This window comes from Diabrotica undecimpunctata, chromosome 2 (assembly GCF_040954645.1).
Source record: "Diabrotica undecimpunctata isolate CICGRU chromosome 2, icDiaUnde3, whole genome shotgun sequence".
NCBI lineage: Eukaryota > Metazoa > Arthropoda > Insecta > Coleoptera > Chrysomelidae > Diabrotica > Diabrotica undecimpunctata.
In genome coordinates, this window is record NC_092804.1 from 94,081,463 (window position 1) to 94,105,172 (window position 23,710).

The 23,710-nt window shown below is 36.6% G+C and overlaps 1 protein-coding gene across 4 annotated transcripts in view; it reads left to right on the forward strand.

Moving 5' to 3' along the window:
- Positions 1 to 23,710, forward strand: part of Pi3K92E (phosphatidylinositol 3-kinase 92E) — a 747,272-nt gene that overhangs the window by 466,781 nt on the left and 256,781 nt on the right. For all 4 annotated transcript variants that reach the window (XM_072523217.1, XM_072523215.1, XM_072523216.1 and 1 more), the window contains 2 exons: positions 19,426 to 19,658; positions 21,146 to 21,289. In XM_072523217.1, coding sequence (XP_072379318.1) covers positions 19,426 to 19,658; positions 21,146 to 21,289 — 377 coding nt within the window. The remainder of the gene's footprint in view (positions 1 to 19,425; positions 19,659 to 21,145; positions 21,290 to 23,710) is intronic.

The following is a 23,710-nucleotide window of genomic DNA, read 5'->3' on the forward strand; positions in this document are numbered from 1 at the left end:
CCAAAAATCATGGGAAGATCAGATCACAGTCAAATCACGGTCAAGTCAAGAGACAATCCATCCACACACACACAGTCCAGGCAGATCACCGTCAGTCTATTTCAGCATTCAGGTCGATCAAAATGTAAAAGATGTAAAAAAAATCACTTATAAGTAAATTTTTTTTTATTGGTAATCAATTTAATTTAGACTACTTATATTATACTAAATACAGTTTAACCTCAATATAAAGAAACTGGAAGAAAATTAGAAAATATTTTCGTTTCTCTGTGAGGGCAACACCTTTTTCTTTTCTCAACCATTTTTTTTTATTTTAAATTAAGTACTTAACTTCGAGCAATGGTAATTATTGTTTTACGAAAAACTGATCTGAATTATTGTGAAATTTAGTTTGAATAATTGATACAATACGTTATATATAGGTTATAGCTTGACAAAATTCGATATATTGAGGGTCGTTATATTAAGGTTACACTGTATATACCCTGTGTATATATATATATATATATATATATATATATATATATATATATATATATATATATATCATGTCACAGTCTTGATCGTTGGCGGAGCGACTAGATGGGCAGTGATCTTGACTGTACCGTGACTGTGACTGTACCGTGCCCGGGAGTGGTAATTACCTAATAGGAAAACCACAGGAGCAATATTGGCAGTACGGTCTCTGACTGTGACGTGACTATTGGTCTGAATCAACCTTAAAAGAGGGTTTTATTGGTTCAAATCGAATTGAATAACTCTAATAGAGCTTTTTATGTGCTAAGCGCATTTTCTGTAAAATACTACATGATATGTTATCTATACGTCGATATTTATTGTTTGTTAATTTAAAGCTTTGTTCAAGTTTGTGAAGTTTGTCACACAAACACAGCTACATGGATAGCGATAGCGACGTAGAACTTAACGAAACAGAAAACGAAAATAAACATCCTTGGCAAGAAGTTGTCAATAAGAGAAAAAGGGTGAAAAGACAAACAACTTCAGAAATTCCCAACCAAATCCAAACACAAAACAGATTTGATTCCCTCTCCAAAGAAAATGTAGATGAACAAACAGACAATTTATCAAATACCCAAAACACAAATCAAAAAAGATCCCTCACCGCCACCAATCTATATTTATAGAGTTACTGACTATAGTGCTATGATATCAAACCGTTCAACTGCAACTGCGGCCGAAACCTATTACACCAAAACCATTTCAAATAATACAGTAAAAATTAACCCTACAAACTCAGACACCTACAGGACACTCATACAGCACCTTAGAAAAAAAAACATTGTACATCACACTTACCAACCGAAACAAGAGAGGGCCTATAGAGTTGTCAAGGGTTTTAAAGTTCGCAACATAATTAATGTTAGACATAGAGTTACCAAAGAACCATTGCCCTTATTCTTTGTAGATATAGAGCCAAATTGAAAACAACAAAAACATATTTAACCTGTAAGTCCTACGAAACTGCATAATAACAGTAGAACCACCTAGAATAAAAAATACAATAGTACAATGCACGAGGTGTCAAAAACACGGGCACTCAAAAAGTTACTGCCTGAGGCCATTCGCCTGTGTTAAATGCGGTGGATCACATGACACAAAAAGCACGCGACACACCAGCAACATGTGCCTTATGTAATGGCAATCATCCAGCAAACTATAAAGGATGTATATATAATACAATAACGGATTGATTACGGCTATCGCCGCTTCTCCGCCCCCAATTTCCATCTTTTTCTGTCATATGCAGTTGCCTCTTCTAAGTCTCTTGCTGCCATTGCTTCATCAATATCGTTGCACCAACTTCTCCGTGGTCGTCCTCTCTTTCTTCTTTCAGGAGGGATCCATTCCAGTACTCTTCTAGGCCATCTGTACTCTGACATTCTTTTAACATGTCCGAACCAGATTAATTGTTTTCTTTCTATGTCATCATTGATATTTCGCTCCATTTTCATTTCGTTTCTTATTTGTTCGTTTCTAACTCTCTCCAGTTTCAATCTACCACAGCTTCGTCTCAGATAATCCATTTCTGTCGTCATAAGTTTGTTTCTATTAGCTTTGGTGACGTCCCATACTTTCGAACCGTAAAGTGTAATACTTTGGACTATACTACCGTAAATGTGTTTTTTGGTTTCTCGTCGAATTGTTTTTTGTCAGAAAATAGAGTTTAAGGCACGGGTCGCTGCTCTGCCCTTGTTTATTCTTTCCCTGATTTCATCTGCGCTATTTCCCTTCTTGTTGAAAATGACCCCCAAATATTTGCAGGATTGCACTCCTTTGATTTTGTCGTCTTCCAAGACTAGATCACATATTTCATCTGTTCCCACTGAGAGATATTCACATTTTATCATATTCATGTTTAGACCTGCCACCTCATATTCTTCTTGCAGTTTTCTTACCATATAGCTAAGATCGTAGCTGTCTTCGGCAATTATTACCTGGTCATTCACAAAGAAAAGTGTATATAGCTTGTTTTCTTCCACCGTTATTCCCATGTTTCTACATTTTTTTACCCATTTCACTAAGGATCGGTCCAAATAGATTTTAAATAAGGTGGGTGACAGACAGCAGCCTTGTCTTAGTCCCTTTGTTGTTTGAAAAGGAGAGGTGATTTCTTGTCCTATTTTAATTCTTGCAAAGTTTTGTTCGTAATATTTTTGAGTGCCGTTAATAAGAATTGGGTTTATTTTCAAGTTACCCATTTCTATCCATAGTTGGGAGATCGGTACACTGTCATATGCTTTTTCCAAATCTATTAAAGCTATATGGGTTTCTCTTTTTTACATTTTACATTTGAGATGCTATGTTTTCTCTGTGTTGTTGTACGGGGCGGAGGCATGGACGCTTACAGACACCACTATTAAAAAACTTGAAGCATTTGAGATGTGGCTTTATAGAAGAATGCTGAGAATATCATGGACAGCAAGGATCACGAACAAGGAAGTTCAAGAAAAAATGAAGAAGGAACCAGAGATTGTGTTTACGATCAAACGCATAAAATTGCAATATCTGGGACACGTTATGAGAAATCAGCACCGTTACTCCCTGCTGCAGTCTATATTGCAAGGTAAAGTCAAAGGTAAGCGAGGACCCGGTAGAAGGAGAATATCATGGCTGCGGAATTTAAGAACATGGTTTAAGAAAACCTCAACGGAGCTGTTTCGAGCCGCAGCGAGCAAGGTCATGATTGCCAATATGATTTCCAACATCCGAAACGGATAGGAACCAGAAGAAGAAGAAGGGTCTCTCTATTTCTCTGCACTCGTTTTTCCATTGCAATTTTTAATATGAAAATATTATCGATAGTGGAGCGTCCGGCCCTAAATCCAGCTTGTTCTTCGGGTTGTTTGTCTTTAATATCATTTTCTATCAGGTTTCGTAGTACTTTTGAGTATAGTCGGCCTATAGTAGCAAACACTGCGATCCCTCTATAGTTTTTAGGATCCATCTTTGTGCCTTTCTTGTGTATTGGAGAGATATACGATTGTCTCCATTCTTCTGGAACTTCTTCTCCGTGTATAAAGGATGTGCTGTATATAAAGACCTAGTAAACTCGAAAAACAAAAATATAACAAGCAGCATTCCTATACCTAGAGTTGCAAGTCTAACTAATAATAACACTAATGCTCACCACATACGCCAATCACATGTAACATATGCTCAAGTTGCAGCAACTAATACTTCTTCACAAGACAACAACAATAATTCAGACCTTTCAAATAAACTTACAGAATTCCTCAACGAATTTAAAAATATGTTTGCTCTATTGATAAACCAAAACAGCATGATACTAAGCATGCTTACAATAGTGATAAATAGAACGTCGTAATGGCTAACTCACTTAGAATAGCAGAGTGGAACGCAAATGGTCTAACAAACCATGTGCAAGAAATTATACTATTTCTAAAATTAAACAAAATAGACATCCTATTTATATCTGAGAGTCACACAACTGAGAGGTTATTACGCAAACCATCCAGATGAAACAGTCCATGCTGGTTCAGTTGTAATAATCCGTACAGCTATAAAACACTACGAACTTGCTCCATATATCACCAACAAAATTCAGAGTACTATCATAAAAGTACAAGCGCACACCTTCCCATTAACAATAGCTTCTATCTACAGCCCACCACGCTATACCATCAAACTGGAGGAATACAGAGAGTTTTTTTAACAACTTGACTCACATTTCCTAGTGGCAGGGGAGTGGAATGCAAAACATACAACCTGGGGACCAAGACTGATATCTCCAAAAGGCAGAAATCTATTAAAGATCATACAAGATAATAACCTGAAATACCTAACAACTGGTACCCCCACATACTGGCCCACTGATAACAACAAAATTCCTGATCTGCTAGACTTTGCTATAACTAAGGGAATACCTGAAATACACAGCGACATCACCCCCAGTTTTGATCTACATTGGGACCACAGTCCCATCTTGATTACCTTAAGTACCAATATAATTTGGAAAACTCTTGCACCAAGGCTATGTTCCAGTAACACGAATTGGGTTCAATTCAAAGAAGAAATCAATGAAAAAATATCTCTTGACATTCGACTCAAACACAAAAACGATATTGAAGAACCTGTAAAATATCTAACGGAACAAATACAACAAGCCCCTTGGAAAGCTACCCCTGAAAAGGAAAAAACCATTGATGAAAGGTATAGTATACCCCTCCACACTAGAACACTAGTAAAAGAAAGAAGAAGAGCTCGTCGCAAATAGCAAAGAACAAGAAACGCGATAGATAAAACAAATCCAAACAGGCTCAGACAGAGACTTCATTCCGCTATCCAAACAGTCAAAAACGAATCTTTTAAAAGATATGTCACAAACCTTTCTCTTGACGACAACTCTCTTTAGAAAGCCACAAAGAAATTCAAAAAGCCTGTAGTAATGAAATCACCAATTCGGAAAAATGATGGAACCTGGGCTCGATCAGATATAGAAAAATCCAACAGATTTACAGAACATCTATCAACCGTCTTCTCCACCCCACAGGCCAACGGTATTAACGACGAGAAAATTAGAGACTTCCTTAATGCACCCTGCCAGCTATCATTACCACTAAAACACTTCTCACCAAACGAAGTCCGTAACGAAATCAACCTGCTTAACCCTCATAAAGCTCCAGGATTTGACCTTATAACTGGCGAAATCTTAAAAAAAAACTCCCAAGAAAAGGTGTGGTCTTAATAACCATTATTTTTAATAGCCTCCTGAGACTATGCTATTTTCCAGTGCAATGGAATTATGCACAAATTATAACGATACCTAAACCTGGTAAACCTGTAACTGAAGCCAGTTCGTACAGACCTATAAGTCTCCTTCCGACTTTATCAAAAGTCTTCGAAAGGTTAATCCTTAACAGAATAGAAACAATAATACCTATAGACTTACCATAGGCTTACCATAATTATGAAACTCTTAACCTGGACAGTAAATGGTGGATAGGGTAACATGTTATTTCTTTTACTTTTTCGTAAAAATCGTTACATGTCATATTAAAGTTTAATTTACAGTATAGTAATGCTTGTACGGTAGACTCCAATATACGGCTTCTATCGTCCGACCAAATATGTTTCATCATCGAGAAGACACGCTCTAAAGGAGCAGAGGTGCCTGGTAAGCACAAAATATATTGCACCATTTTTGCCAGGTTGGGTGTATCGATGTGTTGTTAATGAAAATGTTTAAATAGTAGAAACCATTTGTCAACATAATCAATTTGTATCTTCGAGGAATTCCATTCATCATTCTTTGATGCTATAAAAACTTTCGTAAGTGACAGCTCGTCTAAAAGGTTGTCAGTATTAATATTTTGTCGATCGTCCGAACCGTGTATTTTGTTTATAATTTCAGCAGATCCTTCGATTTCGTCCCATTTCAATACGTGATTCAGTCCAATCTTTTATAATTCTGTTTGAAATTTATCAATATCCGGGCTACTACCAAGATTCTTTAATAATAATTGTTTCGCTCTTTGTATTACAACATTGCTGTCCATGCGTTCTTGAAGATTAGATTTCAATCTTCTTAATTCCAAAATAATTTTAGTCGCACTTGCTTCACTTTTTTCCATGAGTAGTACAGTCTTGTTAAAATTGTTTAATTGTCCATGCACAAACCAAAAATATACCTGACCCGTTTCACTTTCAAAAAATCTCGCATTGCACGTGGACAGTTATCTTGGGAAAATAAACATGCTTTTAGCCCTTCGAATATATTTAGAATTTTCTCAATTGCCGGCCAAAGAGAAAGAAATCTGGTACTTCCATGTTGGATTAGGTTTTTATATCCCACATCTACACATTCACAGAATTCCTTCAACTGAGTTACTCGAACTGTGTAGATATGAAAATCTTTATATATTTTGACAACTAGTGTTTCAATTTCGATTGGTAAACCATCCACAGCATTTTGAAGTGCATTGTGTACAATATGTGCGCCACATCCAATTCCTACAATATCTACACCTAGTTCTTGTTTAAGTCTTCTGTAAACATTACTTTGTCCTCTTCTATGCACACCTCCAAAATTTGTATTACAATTGTCGCCACAAAATGCAGCTACTTTTTTTGTAATGTCATGACGATGTAATGTTGAAATTATATTTTGAGTCAATATTTCCGATGTCTCACCCTGAACGGACTCTAAATTCAATAGTTTCACATGTACACCTTCTAATGGTAAAAAGTATCTAACAATAATCGGTGCCAGTTTGATGTGCTTTTTATTTGAGGTGTCGTTAGTAACACTTACGAAAAAAGCCTTCTGTAAGTCGGTGTATAACTCTGGCAAAGACAAAGGTGCCAAAACATTTAAAATGATCGCTTCGCATTTGGTTCCCGAAACCCCAAATTTTGATTCAAAAAATTTTGAAATCAATTTTGACGTACAATCAGATGTTTTGAAGCTTATATCATGCATTGCCATGTGATAAGCGAATGTGGCCTCTTTAGCTGCAATAATTAAATCGTTTTGAATGGGATCATCATTTAAAAAAAAAAAATTGATAGAAGAAGTACTTGCAATCGCCGTTACACCAGTCTTGTGTTTTGCACACTTTAAGTGATCTTTAATATCTGCTCGCCCACCGTGTGCAATTGAAAATTCTAAAAAACATTGCTGGCATTTCACCCTGCTATTGTCACTACAAAGCTTTTTTATAAAAGGATAATCTTTTTCAAGTTCACTTGTGAATTTGCAATTTCTTTTCGGCATTTTAAATCGAACACTGCAATTAAATAAAACACAAAGTGTTTTCGTATTTTACCACCGTTCACAAAAAAAAAACGAAATGTAATCGCACTGCAAATGATTAGGGTAAACTAAGATCTGTTGTTTTTTTAAATTCATCAATTCTTGATCGTTTTGGTCATTTTGATGATTTTAAGAATTAAGCACGTCTTCTGTGGAAACCGTAATAAAATATCTTATCAATCAGATGTGCAGTCATCATTATTAGAATTGTTTATATAATACGAACGTGAATAATCTTATTTATTATCATATCAGTAAATACTTATAAATCCAGGAGGAAAAAAATCAAAATTACGACAGTTTTGTCAAACCAGGACAAAATGACAAACCGGCCGGGACTCCGGGACCGATGTCTAAAACCGGGACAATTTCGGTTAAACCGGGACGTATGGTAAGCCTACCTATAGAAAACCTTATCCCAGATCATCAGTTTGGTTTTCGGTCAAATTACTCAACCATACAACAGTGCCATAGATTAGTCAACAAAATAAAAGAGAGCCTAGAAGGGAAACAAATCTGTCTATCAGCATTCCTCGATATACAGCAAGCATTTGATAGAGTGTGGCACAAGGGTCTTCTCTTTAAAATAAAAGCTCAGCTAACTGACCAAATCTACCTCCTCCTTAAATCATACTTGTCCGACAGATACTTCCAAGTTAAATACGAAGGTGCTCTATCCAACTACCACTAAATAAAATCCGGAGTACTTCAAGGCAGTGTACTTGGCCCATTCTTTTATCAAATCTTCACTACTGATATTCCTATTAGCGAAAATACACTAATGGTAACATTTGCGGATGACACTGGTATACTAGCATCAGACATCAGCGAAATACTAGCATTTAACAAATTGCAAATGAATCTCAATGAACTAGAAGACTGGCTTAAATTCTGGAAAATAAACGTCAACACAAACAAGTCTTGTCAAGTAAATTTCACAAATCGAAGAATTAGATGTCCACCATTAAACCTAAATAATTCACCTATACCAATAAAAACAGAAGTAAAGTACCTGGGCCTTCATCTAGACGAAAAACTTAGTTGGAAATCACATATTGCAGCCAAACGACGACACCTCGACCTAAAAGTTTAAAATATGAGCTGGCCAATCAACAGAAGATCGCAACTTGCATTAGAAAACAAACTGACCATCTATAAAACAATACTCAAACCAGTGTGGACATACGTAATTGAGCTGTGGGGCTGTAGTAAACTATCCAACACCGAAATACTACAGACATTCCAGTCAAAAACTATTCGTATGTTAGCTAAAGAACCATGGTATGTGTCAAACCAAACCCTTCATGTAGACCTCAACATCCCCTTCATCAATGATGTGATTGCTGACCACTCCAGAAGATACATGAATCGCAGCGCAGACCATCCAAACCATCTCATAGACGAATTATTCAACCCCCCACTGGTTGACAGACGTCTAAAAATACTTTGGCCAGAAGATCTAGCTGCTAGGTAAATTCCAGAGAGTCGTCAATGGACGACACCTGCCACAAGCCAAGAACATACATCATATTTACTTATTACTGTATTGAAGTAGATTGTAAATTAGCAATAAATAAATAAATAAAAAAGAGAAATCAAACGATTTCTACCTAGCGAAATCGAATTCAAATTTTTACCACTGTGTTTCCTAAAACTTGCGAAACAAACAGCTGGATAAATTACTCGGCAAGGGAATCTAAAATTGCATTCCACATGCCGTTCATCCTGGTCAAAATTCGTAGTGAACTCAGTTTCTGGTACTCCAAACGAAGTAAGTAATAAAACATAATGATGGTATTAGATTTTTGTTTTGATACAGGGCAGCGACAACCGCTTATACGTATTTCGACCTCTTTAGGTCTCGTCAGAACGGTATAGCCACTGCTCTGAACCAAAACAAAAATCTCTCCCGTCCTAGACAATAGTTATCAAAATAACTATATACGGACGTAACTACGCCATCTAAAAACAAAAAGAGAAATCAAAGGATTTCTACCTAGCGAAACCGAATTCAAATTTTTACCACTGTGTTTCCTAAAACTTGCGAAACAAACAGCTGGATAAATTACTCGGCAAGGGAATTTAAAATTGCATTCCACATGCCGTTCATCCTGGTCAAAATTCGTAGTGAACTCAATTTCTGGTACTCCAAACGAAGTAAGTAATAAAACATAATGACGGTATTAGATTTTTGTTTTGATACAGGGCAGCGACAACCGCTTATACGTATTTCGACCTCCATTTCGACCTCGCTACATTGAATTGTGTAAATAAATAAATAAAAAATATTGATACTTAAAGATAAGTTGCAGAGAATCTTCCTAAGGCTGTTGAAAGAGCTTCGGGCTTTTTAAATACAAGTTTTTATTTTGTAGCTGTGATCCCAAGTATCCTTAGTATTGCAGCCCAAATAGTATATTTTTTCCACTCTTTCTAACGGTGTATCGCCTATTGAAATTTAGGCGTTTATGTTGGTGTTCTTACTAATGATCATTTTTTTTGTCTTTTTGCAATTTAGTTTTAGGCCTTATTGGTTACATGCTTCTACAACGTTATCCATCATCCTTTGGAGCCCCTGCGCACTATCTGCCAGCAACACTGTATCGTCTGCATATCTAGTATTGTTTATAAGTTGGCCATTTACGGCAATCCCATCTTCTGATTCGTCCAAGGCCTCTCTAAAGATGTTTTCAGAGTATATGTTAAATAATGCCGGTGACAATATGTAACCCAGTCTAACTTCTTTTTCGACTGTAAAGATCTCGGACAGTTCATTTTCGAATCGTACTGTTGCTTTATGTTGGAGATATAAGTTTGAGATCAGTGTTATATCCTTACCATCGAGACCTGATGTTTTTAGGATATCGATTAGTTTCCCATGTGGGACTTTTAAGTGAAATACCGATGATAAAAAGGAAGTGCCTTGTTACCCGGTGGTTTTTGGTGGGTAACATAATTTTCTATCCATGGAGAGGGGGGTTTGATTGTTTACGATTTTTATATCGGTTTACTTTATTCTATCACAGGAAGGCGTGATAGACACGTTCTGTGCGTATCGCAGGAAATCTTGTTTCCCGGCTTTAGTAGCTGTTACAGGTTTCATTACACCACTCTTTCGATCATTGATTACGTTTTTGGGAGTTGAAAAAGCGTAAAGGAATATTTTCAATAATATTCAGTCAATGATGTTTTTGGTTCTGTAACTTCTCATATAGAAATGTGCTAGGTCATGAGTGCACAGAGTACAGTCTATTGCTAATTTCTTAGTATTCACTAATGCATGGGATCCATCATTTAAAATAATCAAATTACAGTGTTGCTTCGATTAATTCCAAAAGAACTTTATATACATTGAAATATTCTCTATTCCAAACAAAATTATGAGCATTAAAATCGCCCCCAAATATAAAAGGTTTGGGAATTTGTTCCAGTAAATTTATCCACTGTTACAATGATATTCGAGTTACATATATTGAAACCAAGCATATTTTTTTATTATTATATGCAACTCCTGGTATATTGGTGTGTTAATGTGTTAACCGAAATACAAACATGATCAAAGTTGATTACAGTGAAAATTGAAATTTCTTGATAAATTAAATTTGAGTTTAATAAAATGGTTGCACCGCCAATGCAATGATGTATTTGCGTTCGGCTAGCAAGTACTACAGGTTCATTTTATTAGTAACTACCGAACGGCATTTCCATTACAAACTACTTATTTCATCCTATGGGTCTGTTAATGTGTGAATATTTACATCTACAGATGATTTAACTAATTTTTCTAGCTCTTCTCTATTTACATTTATACTTTTTGTCACTAAAACTTTTGTGACAATATCTAAAACTATCGCAAGATTGAGTGGATCATGCTCAAGTCTGAGAGGGATGAAGTCAATTGATTACTAATGTTACTCTTACAAATATTGCTATATAATATTCCTCCCCTAGGTTGATTAGATCTATTAGCAGATATAATTTCCTTTTGTAAATTTAGTGTTAGATCTTGACTAGTTGGTCTTTGTCTTTTGTTAGTTTAAATATTGTTACTATTTGTACTATTATTAAAGAAAGAATCGTTTGTTGTTGCCCATGAATTGAGTAGAAATTGTATGAGTGTGACGTTACTAGGAATATTGAGGAAAAGGTTTTGAGACAGGATAAGTTTTTCGTTGGAATGGTAGAAAGATTTATATTTGTGCTTATTATATTTGTATAGGTACGAGTTTATGGGAAATTGTTTGTTCGCATTAAGCTTGGTCATGATTGATATTATTGGTTGCCATTGCGTCTTTATTATGTTTTTGTCGTTTGAATTCTGAACACGCATTTATATTGGTAGTGAAATGATCGTCCGTACAATGAAAGCATTATGGAGTAAATTCGGTTTTTGGCAATCTTTGGTATTCAGGGATTCACTTCGTTTATCACACCTAGCTCTGCTCTTGCATTGACTTCCGTATGACCGTATCTGAGGCAATTAAAACATACACCTTTTATTTATAATGTCAACTTATATTTATTTATTCTATTACTACTTCTTTAATATTTTTCTTTTAAATACATTTAAATTTATTTCGGAAACAGGTTTAGAAATATATTTAGTACTTATCTGTGTGCATGGAGTGAAATTTTGGTATCCTATTAATTATTTTACAGGAGAAGCTCGAGGTTCTGAATTTAATGTTTCCATATTATACTCTGGTTCACTTTTTTTGGGGAGTTTACTCTGGCTATATTCGCTCATACTATTTAAAACCTTTTGAAGTTACTGTAGTATTATTATTAGTCTAATTTATTGTTTTTATTTATGTATTAAAGGTTCTATTTATAACACTTTTAAATTTATTAAAGTCTTTATTGCTAATTTATATTACACGAACAATTATACAATTTATAATACGGGCGTTACATTTTAATTTACGCGGCGCGATCTTCAAAATTAACTGTTCCCTTACAACAGAATTCCTTCTTTAAATATAAAACTCCGTTAGTTTCGGAATCCCCTAGAAGCAGACATGCATTTACTCGAACATTGGGGAAGACCGGTTGTTGGCGGTGTTGACAAGAATTGCCTCGAATAACGGGAACTCAGGCTGGTTTTTTCGGCGAAGTTACTAGAGGTTTCTGTCGGCAGGTAAACAAGTCTCGCCGAAATGACTAGAACAGAAAAGATATTAGTCATAATATATTTACAGTTTTATAGGCCATGATATCTATTATCGTAACATTGCCTCCCTCTTAAAAGAAGGTTCCTCCTGGAACCTTGTCGGGACTGGAACTGGAACGGTATGCAGGTATCGGCAACTGGACCCTCTTTTACAACTTCCAGTTGTATAAAAATGATAACGGGACGGTTTTCTCTCCGCACCAGTAACTATGCGGACTAACACCTGGACTTCGGTGTCTTTAAAGATCTCCTCCACCATACTTCGGATATCCCTCCAATCTAATTGGCGGCACTTTAATTTTGGCATGGCTAAGGCTTCCCATACATCTCGGTAGGTAGGTTGGTAACGGGCAGTGTCTTTTGTTACCAGGTAGAAAAGGTAACGTGATGCTTCTTGGAGTTTCAAGGCTTTCCCAGGAGCTGGCACTTGCCATTGAAGTTCTGCAACTCGACCGAACTTCCTTCGAAAGACGGATGCCAACCCTGGTGCGTCTTTGATACTGGCCGGGATGGTAAGGGCCAGCGAGTAATCATCGGGAGCGCGAGTAGATCTTGCTTTTCTTCAGTGGTAACACCATGTCTTGCTTTACCGGTACCTCCATAGGCACCCATGGATTCCTCAAACGTGAGGTCAGACACATCTTGGACTTGGTTTACTTCCACTTCTTCATCTACGTCGTGGTCACCTTCGAAAGACGCCAGCCGGTTATGGTGTACTATCATCGGCTTTCCCCTCAGAATCTTGCTTATTCGGTAGATGACATCGTTGATCTTCTCCATAATTAAGTATGGACCTTCCCAAAACTGCTGCAATTTGGGAGAACAGCCTTTTCGCTTCTTGGGATTATAGAGCCAGACTCGTCGTTCTTCTTAAGCAACCCTTTTCAGCTTGTGTATCGTACCGTTTCTTCATTCGGTCGCTAGCGATCTGAAGATGGGAACAGACCAACTCATGTACATCGTCCATTCTTCTTCGTAATTCGATCACATAATCTTCACCTACTACATCTTCTCCAGGTCGACACCCAAACTCTAGATCACAAGGTAGTCGCATTTCGCGTCCGAATAGGACTTTGGCTGGTGTCTGGCCTGTTGATTCGTTAACAGCAGATCTGTAGGCCATTGTGAAGAACGGAAGCTATTGGTCCCAGTCTCGCTGATGATCGGACACCATCTTTGTCTAATACTTGCCAACTGCCCTATTCATTCGTTCTACCATACCATCCGATTGCGGATGATACGCGGTAGTTCTTGTTTTCTTCATGCCTAGTCTATCACATATTCCTTGGAATAGATCGCTTTCGAAGTTCCTGCCTTGGTCACTATGGATCTCCAAAGGCACTCCAAATTGGCTGATATATTCTTGGATCAACTTATCTGCAACGGTGGCGGCCTTCTGGTCTGGAAGTGCGTAAATCTCGACCCACTTAGTGAAGTAATCCATTACTACCAACATGTACTTGCCTCCATTTTCGCTTTCTGGAAATGGCCCAGCGATGTCCAAAGCTATTCTTTCAAACGGGCATCCAACATTATATTGTCTCATAGGAGCTCTCCGTTTTCGGTAAGGCCCGTTACTCGTAGCACAAATAGTACATTTCTTACACCAGTCTTTTACGTCGTCGGAACTGTTCATCCAATAAAACCGTTCCCGAATTCGCTGAAGGGTTTTCTTTACACCAAAATGCCCTCCTGATGGACTGTCGTGTAACTGACGAAGTACTTCGGCTATTCTGCTCTTTGGGATCACCAACTGTCTTCGGTTCTCTGAACCGTCATCATTTTCCAGTACTCGTTTGAGGAAGCCATCTTCCAGGATAAATGAGTCCCACTGGGCCCAATACGTCTTAACTACTGTGCATAGGTTTGATATTTTTTGCCAAGGTAGTCGACGGTTTTTCTCTTTCCATTTTCGAATTTTCTGGACAACCGGATCTCTATCTTGTTCTTCCTTTATCTTGGTAGGCGTCCAGTCGTCGTTGACCATCGTTGTTCTTAGCACTGCTGCTTACTTGGATTCCGTTTTGTTGCAGTGGGAACACTCCGCTGGACGTGGCCTTCTGGAAAGAAAATCAGCGTTTCTGTGACTAACTCCGGCCCGGTGCTCAATCTTGAAATCGTATTCTTGGAGTCGTTCGATCCATCTGGCTATCTGACCCTCTGGATTCTTAAACTACATCAACCACTTAAGGGCGGCATGGTCGGTTCGGATTAAAAACTTCCTTCCATAGAGGTATTGATAGAAGTGCTCTACTGATTTAACTACTGCTAGAAGTTCTCTTCTCGTGACGCAATAATTCCGCTCAGGTTTTGAAAGAACTTTACTAAAATATCCGAGGACTCGTTCCTGTCCTCCTTGTATCTGAGACAGCACTCCTCCAATTCCCACATTACTTGCATCTCTATCTAAGATGAACTCTCCTTCTGGCAGTGGATATCCTAAAATTGGTGCAGTGATTAAATGCTTTTTCAAGGTCTCAAAGGCATTTTGGCAGTCTGTATCCCAGCAGTAATCTCTTGCTTCCTCTGTAAGTCGCGTTAATGGCTTAGCGATATCTGCAAACTTCTTAATAAACCTCCGGTAGTAAGTACATAGTCCAAGAAAACTTCTCACTTGATGTTTGTCCGTTGGTACTGGCCATTCCTTAATGGAATCGATTTTTCCCCTATCCACGGCCACTCCTTCTTTGCAGACTATATGACCCAGATAATTGACTTTACCTTGAAATAGCTGGTACTTCTTGAGGTTTAACATCAATTGGAGAGCTTTAAGTCGATTAAAAACGTTTTCTAAATTCTTCAGATGATCTTCAAATGTTTCTCCCAACCGATTATGTCATCTAGATAAACCTGTACTAGGGTGAGAAACGAGGAAGTCCTAAGAAGAGCAAATACTGAGAGAGAATTGCTCAGCTTGATCAAGTCACGAAAGATTGGATACCTGGGCCACATCCTGAGAGGGGAAAAATACGCAATCCCTCAACTAATTATCCAAGGAAAGATTGAGGGCAAGAGAGGAGTGGGTCGCAAACAAATGTCGTGGCTGCGAAATATAAAGAACTGGACAGGCGTAACTAACACTGGCGAACTTTTGCATGCCGCAAAAGATAGACGTCTGACCTTAAGATAATTCGCCAACGCACTATAGGTGCACGGCACCATAAGAAGAAGATAAACCAGGCATGTTTTCCAAGATAACCCTCTCAACACATTTTCCATAAACCTCTCAAATGTCGCAGGAGCATTACAGAGTCCAAATGGCATAACGTTGAATTGCCACAATCCAGATCCTGTGGTGAAGGTTGTTTTTTTCTTTATCTACTGGGTCCATGTCTACCTGCCAGTATCCAGACTTCAAATCCAAAGTAGAAAACAATTTACTTCCAGCCAATGTGTCCAATGTATCGTCGATCCGAGTCAGAGGATAACTATCTTTCTTGGTAACGTTGTTCAGCAAACGGTAATCCACACAGAACCTTGTCGTTCCATCTTTCTTCTTAACCAGGACCACCGGAGAGACCCATGGGCTCGTAGAAGGTTCTATCACCCCATCTTTCTTCATTTCCTGAACAGTTGTTTCAGCTTCCTCTCTTTTCGCCTGTGGTAATCGTCGAGCTGTTTGACGAATTGGCTTAGCATTACCAGTATCAATTTTATGCTTAACAACGGTTGTTCTTCCCGTCTTTCCTCCTTTCGGTACGAAAATATCACGATACTGCCGAAGAAATTCCCTTAATTTCCTTTTCTCCATCTGATTTAGAGACTGTCCTGCAACTGCAACCATTTGGTCGAATTTGTCGTTGGAATTATTAGATGTTGTCGCCTGACGGATTATGGATGTCACTTGTCTCTTTCTTGATGGTCACTGGGTAGTCGTTGACATTGATGTCTCACAGGAATTTCTTTAGCCGAAGTCACCAATTCCTTTCCAATTATGATTCCACGGCCAACCTCATCGTCGTGGTTCCAAGGCTCCATCATAACAGGTGTCCCTTCGTCTACAATTCCCTGTAGTCGCGCTACTATGATTGTTTCGCTTCTCGCAGGCACGAATGTATCTTCCTTAATGGCTGCTTGCACAGTGTTGTCTTTATGTGGATGAAGAAATACCTTCTCGTTGCCAACTTTGATTACCTTATTCTTAAAATTCAATTGGAATCCATGCATATTCATTACGCCCATTCCTAATATAACATCCTCTTCGATGTCAGCAACTATAACAGTATCGACGAACTTTTCTGCTCCAATTCCCAGTTGTACCTGGATTTCTCCATGAATGTTGGCATTTTCAATTGTAGCGGTCCGAAGTCGCAAGCTCGTTGGTAACAGTTTCTTACGGCTGTTTATAACTGTCGGGCGTATAATGGTTCTGGTCGCTCCGGTATCCACCAACAACGTATTTCTTTTACCATTTATTTCTCCATCTACATATACACTATCTTTACGACATTTCAAAGAAGCTTTTAGTATGAGAGGGTCTTTGGAAAAATTCCGGGTCGAAGCTGCCCCCTAAGGCCGACCCGTTCTAGTTTTCCTGGTGGTGAGTTTCTTAATTTGCGTCGTACCTAGGGTGTTTACATGAACTTCGTACGTGTCCAATTTCGCCACAATTCCAGCATCTTATGGTCTTCGTTTTCTTGTATGTCATACTTTTCATCATATTAACGAGCTGGTCAAGTTTATCTTCATCTCCTTCCTCTTTTATAGTCCTAACTTTACTGTACCCGCCAGAGGCCTGCGTCGCTGACTCGTATTCGAGGGCGGCGGATAAGACATCAACCAGCGTCTTGTGACGAGCTAATCGCAGTGTTCTCTGCATTTCATGATCACGAAGACCATCAATAAACGTTTGAACGGCCAATTTTTCCATCATGTCTTCGGGGCTGTTGGATAAGCATATCGTACTAATCTGGCAATATCTACCTCATATTCTTGAAGAGCCTCATCTTTCTTCTGTCTTCGATTTTTAAGCTGCGACTGATATACATGTTCCAAATGTTCGTGGCCATATCGCATATTTAACCTCTTCTTCAGTTGTTCGAAATCATCCGTCTCCTCTACGGCTATGGTCTGAAGCACATCTAAGGCATCTCCTCGAAGAGCGATAGTCAGGTTTACAGCCTTTTATTTTTCAGACCATCCGTTTGCTGTTGCAGCTGATTCGAACTGTTTCATTTAGTTGTTTCATGATGATTTTCCGTCGAAAGTTGGCACTTTAACGTGAACAGAACCTCCACTTCCTTCAAATTTCGGCCGTGTTTCCAACTTACATTTCGTCTCGTCTTCTTTTGTCTCTACTGTAATTGGCTTGTATCCTTTCTCTGCTGTCCCTGTTTCCTCCATCTTCCTTTCCATCTCTTTCATCTTTTCGTCGAAAGCCAACTTATCGGCAGCAACTTGGTTTTTTAACGAAGATATTTTATCGTCCAGGGCAGACATCTCAGAAGTGACTTTAGAGATTTCCGCAGAGATATTAGCAGAAACTTTGCTTTCTAGAGAAGAAATCTCGTTAGAAACTTCTAAAGAAGCAATGTCGCCGGAAACTTTCGAAATATCGCCAGAAACTTTGTTCTCTAATGATGAGATGTCACCAGAAACTTTGTTCTTCAATTTCGAAATCGACGAGATGACAGCATCTTCAAATATATAAGTCTCTGGGTCCAACCCTTCTTCTAGCAAAGCGTTCTTTAGTCGTTGGACTTACTCAGTCTTTTTTCCGGTAGAAGCTAATTCTCTGTCCTCGAGATGTCTTCTTAAATTCGTCACTGTTAGCTCATAAATCGTCGTCATTTTCACAATTTGAAAACATTCACTTCGGAACAACACTTGTTATATAATAACAGTATAATACAGATAAGTCTAATTTATTTTCTATTTTTACTTCTGACACCATTTGTAGTATTATTATTAGTCTAATTTATTGTTTTTGTTTATTTATTAAAGGTTCTATTTATAACACTTTCAAATTTATTAAAGTCTTTATTGCTAATTTATATTACACGAACAATTATACAATTTATAATACGGGCGTTACATTTTAATTTACGCGGCGCGATCTTCAAAATTAACTGTTCCCTTACAACAGAATTCCTTCTTTAAATATAAAACTCCGTTAGTTTCGGAATCCCCTAGAAGTAGACATGCATTGACTCGAACATTGGGGAAGACCGGTTGTTGGCGGTGTTGACAAGAATAGCCTCGAATAACGGGAACTCAGGCTGGTTTTTTCGGCGAAGTTACTAGAGGTTTCAGTCGGCAGGTAAACAAGTCTCGCCGAAATGACTAGAACAGAAAAGATATTAGTCATAATATATTTACAGTTTTATAGGCCATGATATTTATTATCGTAACATTACCTTCTGGAGTAGAAAAGTGAAATCTAATCTCTATGCCGAACTGAAAATAACTCAATTTGTAACTTCAAATTCTACTATTTATACTTCAATGTACACTCTCGAATAAAATCTGTTTATAAAAAAACCTATTGGAATTTATCTGTTTAAAGGCGGGAACACACCTGTCATACTACCTTCCAATTCTACTTCGATCATATACAATTCGGCGGCTGGGTACCTTTCTGTATAAATGGAAGAGTGAATAGTTGAAAACTATTCTATCTTTTAACATATTTGTATTCAGCGAAAAAAATTACATAAGATAGAATAGTTTTCAACTATTCACTCTTCCTTGTATACAGAAGGTACCTAGCCGCCGAACTATGCGTGATCGATGTAGGATCGGAAGACTGTATGACAGGTGTGGCCCTGTCCTAATTAACACTGCTTAAATCCTTAAAATTTGGCGAAAAACTTATTTAAACTGTGACAGCTTTTTGACGTTTTAACCAAGTGTTGGATTAGTTTCTGCCCTTCAAGTACAGGTGTTAACAAGTATTGTAATATTGTTTGCTGTTTTAAATAAAAATGATTAGAAAGATGTGTAACATTAAATTATATTTCAGGAACGCAAAAAAATATGGGCTCTAAAAAACCATTGGCGTAAAACTGAACCGGAAGTTTTACCTAAACTTTTATACTGTATAGACTGGGATAAACGTGAGGAAGTTAGCGAAGTTGTCGCAATGCTCAAAGTATGGCCTAAGCTACCGGTTGAAAAGGCCTTAGAACTATTAGATTACGCATATGCTGATCAGGAAGTTAGAAAATTTGCTGTAGAGTGTTTATATGACGTGAGGTTAGTACCATTCATAATTGTAAATTACGATATATTAAATTACTGATTTAAATATTTTATTTAAATCAGTGAATTTGGGTCTTAACATTCAGTTTCTTCCTTTTATCATTCACGAAACATAGCTTGAATCGCATTTGTTTAATTTCCAATGGTTTCTCTTTTTTACATAATAATTTTCTCTTTTTTAATAATAGAGCAATGTTGATAACAGCAATAACGTTTTGTTCTATATACAAATAACACACAGTATCGTGGAGATATATAGATGATATATTCTCCATTTGGCCTCACAGATCAGAAGCATTGAACAAATTTCCAATGAGCATCAACAACAAAGAAGCATCAATTAAATTCACCATGGGAAAAGAACAACAATTCACTTTTTTAGAATGTATTAATCACAAAAGAGGACATAGGATATGCAACCAATGTTTGCAGAAACCCAACACACACCAACAGATATTTCCACTCATACTACAAAGTAAACATCAACAAGGAATCATTAAATCATTATAAGTTAAAACCCGAAACACCTGCTCTGATTAAAATGGATTTCAGGAAGAAAAAACCTGCTAATCAAGGTTTTGACAAAAAGTGACAACCTATTGTCATTTATAAACAAGGAATTTCACAAGATTGAAGAAAGAAAACAACAAAACACTATAAGCAATTCAGAAATACTCACAAGAAGGGGTTGCAAGATGACAGCAATACCATATGTAGAAGGCTTATCAGAAAAATTGAACAGGATAGGGAATAAATACAGCATCACAACAACATTCAAAAGAGCCAACACACTGAGATCTATGCTATCCAAAACCAATCCCAACAACACACAAGAAAGATAAAAGAACTGCATCTATAAAATACCTTGTGAATATAACTATTTCTATGTGGGCAAACCGCAACACCACTAAATGTCAGAATAAACGAGCATGAAACATACATTAAGAACAGAGATTTCGACAAATCTCAGATATGCATACATGCCTAGGATAACGAGGACATAGTAGAATGGAAATATGCATCAATAATCATGAAAGAAACGGACATAAAAAGAAAAAAGTCAAAGAAGCAGCTCTCATTCTACTTAATGAAGAAAAATGTGTTGCAAACCCATTAGAAGACGTGAACAACAAAAATATACCAACAATAGCGGATTGATAGAGAGACATATCTACAATTGTATACAATTTATAATATACTAAACACCCATCAACTAAAAGAAGGCTATTGCCTTCAAGATTGCGACCAAGTAAGTCAATTTTCAAATTTGAAAATCACAACCTACTAACAACTTGGTGGTTATACATTTTGGTGGAAATGGTGGAAAAATCGAACATTAGTTGAAAATGTAATTTTCAACTAATTACATTTAATTACAATCAATTGTGGCTTAATCCAATATAAACATAATATTTAAATTAGACATGCCACAAGAAAACAGTTTCAGAACTTTTTTATGACACATATATTTATATTTTTAGTGATGAAGATATTCTCTTATACCTTCTTCAGCTAGTGCAAGCGCTTAAACATGAACTATACTTAGAATGTGATCTAGTAAATTTTCTTCTTAGAAGAGCACTTAGTAATCAACAAATAGGCCATTACTTATTTTGGCATCTTAGGTAAGTATTACGCTGAAAAAACTCTCTTTTATTATTAGGCAGATTGGCTTTATAAAATAAAGCATTATTAGTTTAGACTCTTAAGCCTTTAATATATTCTGTAATTTTTTTTTTCATGGTTAGAAATTTGTGAGTTTGCCTTAATATCATTTGGCAGTTTATTAAAGTGACTAAAGCCTGTAAAAATCAAAGAATTTGGTACGTTGTGTTGATTCGTTCTATGAATATAAATATAATTGCTATTTCTAGTTTAATAATTGTGCGCTTCCAAAGTTATGCTAATAAATTGATTATAATATGTTGGGCCTAAATTGTTTATCACTTTATATATGAAAAATATACACAAGTAAAATAAATTCTGCGAGAGTGAAAGTCACTGTAAACTCTTTAACCTTAACATTATTGGAGTATTTCTAGGTATCTTTAGAATTTTTCTTATACCTCTTTTCTTGGAGTCTCTGTAATTGACAAGTTTGATTTATCTTGTTAAACTGTTTGTTCGGGCTCTTAGGCCGTTGTTTTCTGATATTAGTTCTTGACGTTTCGCCAACACTAGGGGTTGGCATCTTCTGGAGATGTTACTGCTTCGCTTGTAAGCTGAAACTGAAGGGTGTTTGTGGCTTTTAATATTGGTATCCATGTTTTATTAATTTTTAGTACTTCTTCTATCCGATTAAAATTATTTGGACGCTTATATATTTCCACCGCTTCCCGATATAATACAATGGGCACTAAGCCCGGTCGTAGACACTTTTGTGACACTTTTGTGATTTGGGGTCACGGAGTAGAAAAACTTAACGATTTCCTGTCTTCTATAAACACACTACATCCAAATATTCAATATACGATGGAAACAGAGAAAGATCAACAACTAGCGTTCGTAGATGTATTAAAAGGCAACTTAAGAATGTAATTATCAATCTAGATATGTGATATTTTTATATATATATATATATATATATATTTTAACTTTTGTGATTTGATATACTGTTTTAATGTACAAATTTTAACTGTTTACTTGTTTCTTTGTTATTGTTTGATGTTTCTTATTGTTCTATATTGTTCTAAAATTCTATATTGTTTGATTGTGTACATGATCTTTACTTTTTACCATTTGTTGTATTTTATTGTAAATGGTTCTACCGTTGAAATAAATAAATAAATAAATAAATATTAGTAAATCGAAAGCAAGGTTACTTAGGACATAAAGTGTATCGAAAACCTACACACACGGACAGATACCTAAACAGGAACTCAAATCATCACCCAGGCCAAAAACAAGGTATCATCAAAACTCTGACGGAGAGGGCGAAGAGAATTTGTGAACCTCAACATCTGCAAAGTGAACTTCTTCATCATATTGAAAAAGCGCTCACCTCTAATGGTTATACCATTAGAAATACATGAAGCGATTAACAACGTTTCTAGAAGAAAGGACGAAGAAACAGCATGTATAGGCAAAGCGTTATTGCCCTATATATTGGGGATAACAGACAGAATTGGGCGAATACTTAAAAAAGCCAATATAAAGACCATTTTCAAGTTAACAAAGAAAATCAAGGACTGTTTAAGATCGACTAGGAAACTAAGTTCCTGTAGCTGGCTGATTACCATGTATTACAAATTTTTTTATTTATAATCCTTTATAAAAGGTATATAATAAAATACCTGAAAGTATATAACCACTTTAATTAAAAAGAACGTGAAATTTGAAATGTTGACTAAGGTTAATGCAAAATGTGGTTAATACTTACTAAGTGTATATGTTTTGAGCCACTAAAATATTTGGGTAAAAACCCGTTAAATGTTGTTAGTTTAAATTTCTGTTACATTATATGTTCTTATAAGTTGAGATGTTAAAATTACCAGTGGAATTGGTAACATGGCAGCGTACGACTCTACATGAGGTTGCTTGGTCCTGAGACAAAGTGTCTGCGAGGACTTGTTGATAGCAAATGATTAAAATTACAATATTGACATGTTAGGACGGAAGTCGGAACAAAGCAGTCAGTGTAACTTAAGGCATTTGTCTAAATATGACAGAAGCTATCAATATTTAAAATTGAATAAGTTAAAATTATAATAATATTGTAGCGTTTTATATTTAATATCTATATAATAGTATAAATTCTGTTTTAAGTTTTGTATTCAGTTGTTTCAAAATATAGATGTGTTTGTCTCTGTTACATTGTCAGGTAAGAGATTATTCCGGTGAAAACTAGGAATCGAGGACGTTTAAAATAATCAATATAATATGTGTTATTTCTACAAATTTAAAAAAGTTGTTTTGATTCAAGGCTAAATCCCCGGTTTGTCAAGAAATTTTGTTGTAAGAACGAGGTCAAGAAGGGTATTTTGTTTGTTTAGGTTCGTAGGCCACAAACTGGTTGGAGACGTGAAAGGAAATTTATTTGGCGTTGA